This window comes from Belonocnema kinseyi, chromosome 7 (genome assembly GCF_010883055.1).
Source record: "Belonocnema kinseyi isolate 2016_QV_RU_SX_M_011 chromosome 7, B_treatae_v1, whole genome shotgun sequence".
Classification (NCBI taxonomy): Eukaryota; Metazoa; Arthropoda; class Insecta; order Hymenoptera; family Cynipidae; genus Belonocnema; species Belonocnema kinseyi.
In genome coordinates, this window is record NC_046663.1 from 125872208 (window position 1) to 125876614 (window position 4407).

The window sequence follows — 4407 nt, forward strand, 5'->3', positions numbered from 1 at the left end:
GCGAAAGAGTAGAATATAAGTAGTAGTTAAGTTAGACTAAGGATGGAATTGTAAATATATGTACAGGGAGCGGTGGCCCTCAAACCCGTAAAAGGGAGAGATGAAATACATACATACATAAATGGTTTCCAAATAATTTTCACATTATACACATCATCAATATAATATGCTTAAAAATCAGCTGATGTGTACAATGTGAAAATTAGTTCCAAACTATTTATGAAAAAAAATGAATCACGATTTTTAAACCCTTAAAACCCCTAATTGGATGGTTTTTCTTTGTTATTGCAAACTTAAACAAAATTCACTTGAAGAAATAAATAAAATTAAAGATTTTTTCAATCCTTGGTGGGAATTTTTTTACAAGTACGAAAAAGTGTAACTATTTTTACAGGAAAACACCAATAAATATTATAAATTTGTAAATACTAAGAATTCCAGGTGGCCGTTTTAATCAAGGAAAAAAATTTCCGGTCATTTCCCGGCTCGCAAAAAATTATTGAATTATTTTTATTCTTTGGAATTCTTTCCTTTTCCATTTTTTTGTATAAGCCTTAGTTGCTGAGATGCACCCCTAAACGCTTTATATTTCTTTAGAATATTTTTGGACTCTTCGATTCTTTGAATTATTTTTATAAACTATTTGGATTAATTTGAAGTTGTGAATTCTGATGAGCATAAGAATTGCAAGTGGTTAACTTCCTTCAAACTTTTTAAATTAAATTTTAATTTGCTAGGCACAGTCTAGTTACTGGTTTTTGTAACCAAACAAATTATAAGGAAAAAGATTATACATTTCAAATAATCAACAAACAAAAACAAACAAAAAACAGAATTTTAATATAATTTTGATAAATAATTAAATGAGTAATGAAAACCTTAAATTTTTCCTCGGAATTAAATGTAAATTGTCAATTCGACACTTCAGAGAAGTGTAAATTTTACTTCAGTTATACCTTAATTATGCGAAAAAATAATAAAATATTTTAGGTTTTAAAAATACATGTAGGATAAATTTAGACAGTGAAGTATTCGAACCTTCAATTCACTATTTTTATAAAAATTATATTTTTTTAAATAATGTTTGAAATTTCGCTAAAATTCTAAAATATGACAAGAATTTTTTTCAACTTATTTATATAGCATTTCGAAAATTTCTCTTTTAAAAGAAACCAGTAAGGAATTAATTTAACTTTTTCATTTAACTAAATTCTGAATTAAATAAAAATTTATTTACTTTTTAAATTTATTTACTATCTCGAAAGTGTCCCTTTTTAAAAAAGAAACCGTAAAAGAAATTAATTAATTTTAACATAATAATAAATATAATAATCTTAGGCCCTTATTAATTTAAATATTTTCGGCGTGTATAGACAGCCCCGAGTCAGCTATAGATATGGCTGGCGAAGGCAAGCGCGAGAATCAAGAAACAGAAAATCACCGGCTCTTTCGGTTTGGCTTTCGCCTTGGCCCCACCCCTCCCGTAGATGTAGGCAAAGGACGCGGTTGCCATAGAAACATCGATAAGTTGAAGAGGGCAGCACCTCGAGGCATGCAAAAATGTAGTTAGATATATATGTAAATCGTTCTCCCACTCCGACCTCCCGTGCCGCATCTATGCTTATAATATCTTTGCATGAAAGGGATTGATTCCCCACTCTCTATCCCTTTGCATGACCGCGGTAAAATGTACCGTTGCTATATACTATAAATTATATTTGAATGATACTCAGACTCGAAGTTGAAGAACTCAATTGAAAAGAAGTTTCGATTTTTTTTCCACGCAGTATTAGAAATCAGATTATTTTCTAGATTGGTTATTCCCCATTAATATAAAAGCAAATTAAATATTGATCAATCATTATTATATTATTATAATAGAGTTATTGCATGTTTCAATGTAAAAGAAATATTCATAAAAAATATTTCCCAATAAATTGTTAATTTTGCATTAAAACATTACATTTCCAATAGTTGAACATATAAAATAAGGAGTTTTAACATTAAAATATTACGTGTTATAATTTTAAGTAATAAATAAATATTCTTTCATTATTGTAATTTGATTACAACACTGCCATGCTAAGCGTTAGGTATACGGTTAGTCAAACATTGCAATTAAGGTTCATACTTATTCACAGAAGCATTAAAATTAACAAAAAATGTATTCAGAAGCCAACAAGTCAGCCTTGAACGACATCTATATTTGGAGAAATTTCAAAATCCGTATTCATATGATATGTACCTCATTTAATTTTTATCAACATTAGTTCTCCCAAAAAGTGCATTTTTCCAATCATAATTTACAGTATAAAAATGAAGATTCATGAAAGCAAAAGAACTTTATTATGATGAACACTATTACAGGTTGCACGACCGGGCAGTCCAAATATATATTAACATTTCAATAAATCTTAAACACTCACCTTAAGCTGTTTCCTTACATTCTGAATCTGGTCCACGCTGAATGAATGAGACAAAGAACCAGAACCAGATGAACTACTGCTTCCGCTACCACCGGAAGCATTCGAATTTCCGGAAGTCTCTTTAGTCGATTCAAGTTTTTCTCTTGCAGCAGCTATCTCAAGTTCTTTTGCAATTTCCGACTCTTCACCTTCGTCAGTAAGATCTTCATCATCCTCATTCTCTGACTCGCTAAGACTGTAATCCGGTTCCGGAATTGGTGGCGCTGAATTTGGACCATTCGCTCCACCGCCATTGGTAATGGTAGAAAGATTCGTTGCTGAAGAGCTTGTGCTTACATAGTTTTTTTTCTTCCTTCCTCTTACAATACTAGCGGTACTATGACTTCTTCCGGTCTTAAGAGGCTGCGCGTATTGATTGCTTCCTATCAGCAGACCATTGCTGTTAGTAGAGATAACATCATTGCCATTACTATTGGTATTCTGCTGGCCTGTTGGATCTCTGAATGACGTACCGCCATTTGGTGCACGAAGACTGTGAGATTTCCTAACATGAGACCTTGTCGAATGAGCTGGTAAACTTCGAGGTCGATATCCTACGGTTTTCATGTCTTCCGGTGATGCGTACAATTTCGCACTATTTGATGGTCGGAAACTGGACATCACCCCGTAGCCTCCATCTGACGACGCAGCAGCGAGTTCTAAGCGAAAATAGTTGAGTTAATTTACCCCTCAAAATGTCGCAGTTGGACAAGCCAAGAGCTTCCGAGTTATAAAATGAGGAAAGAAACGGTAAGACGACTAAATACAATTTTAAATTATTCTTTCCTACCGCCATTGTTTAAAATTACTAATCGATACCTTTAACTTGTTGTATGTGAGCCATGTTGTCATAGACCGACGCGGGAGTAACGACGTCAGGGACATTGGCACCGACGTTCACTTTAATCACTTGACCAACAGGAGGTGGTGGTGGCGGATGATTTGGAGGCGGAAGCGCATTTCTACCAGTCAAGAAGTTAACGTCTTCTTGGCTCCGATGTCCTTTTGGTACCATACAGGCCACCTGAGCTTGTACATTAAGATCAGGAGTACTATGAAAGTCCCGATGAAGATCCGAACCGCCGCCAAGACCACCGAAGAAATGAACTCTCGAAATCGACTGAAAGTCCAAATTAAACTCAACCTTAGGAGATTTTTAATTGTTAATTGTTATAATTTTATGTACCTAATATTAAGTGACAATTGAAGGGATTGGGCAAATTTTAAGATTTGAATGTATAAGATTGTTAATTCGAAATGCTTCAATTTTAAATCACGAATCTAGTAATCTGAAAATATTTAAAAATTGAAAATAATTCACACAAAGTCAATGCGCAATTTACATTTTGCTTAAGTTATTAAAATTGTTGAATTGTAAACACTTCAAAATTTGTATTAATCACGCTTTGCAATAAACGATTGTTATCCACCCGCACAAAATGTACATTAAATGGCTCCCAGTCGATTTTGTTTAAACGTTGGGAAATTGTAGCTCTCATCGTCTCGATCAAAAGTGTGAATGGGCACAAAGTCCAAAAATGGACAGTTTTTGAGTTACAGAGAGTTAAACATCGAACCATTGTAACAAACTTAGGCTAATATCTTGAAAACTAGGGGTCAGAGAAAAAAATGTTCCCTATGAAAGTTATTGCGCTCTGACAAGGAAATGCAAAGAAAGTTATGACCTTAAGACACAGGTTATTTTTTAAGGCCATTCAAGTTGAACTTTTTATTTGTTGCTAATATTTAGCCAATAAAGACAAGATATCGACGGGTGAGTGGAAGAACGTAGTGTCTGATTTTTGTTTCAAGAGAAGTCGTATCTCGTCACGGTTCCAATACATATTGTACAGTCTGTCAAGTTAAAGCGTGGGTGGCTTTACTCGCAGTCGGTAAGGTGTATCGACATGATTTTGGTGTCAAAATATTAAGAAGAGCTCCC

The 4407-nt window shown here is 33.6% G+C and overlaps 1 protein-coding gene across 8 annotated transcripts in view; it reads right to left on the reverse strand.

Moving 5' to 3' along the window:
* The window catches only part of LOC117177559 (SH3 and multiple ankyrin repeat domains protein 3), a 542967-nt gene that overhangs the window by 17103 nt on the left and 521457 nt on the right, over positions 1-4407 (reverse strand). For all 8 annotated transcript variants that reach the window (XM_033368366.1, XM_033368371.1, XM_033368368.1 and 5 more), the window contains 2 exons: positions 3285-3585; positions 2427-3124 (listed from right to left, as the gene is read on the reverse strand). In XM_033368366.1, coding sequence (XP_033224257.1) covers positions 2427-3124; positions 3285-3585 — 999 coding nt within the window. The remainder of the gene's footprint in view (positions 1-2426; positions 3125-3284; positions 3586-4407) is intronic.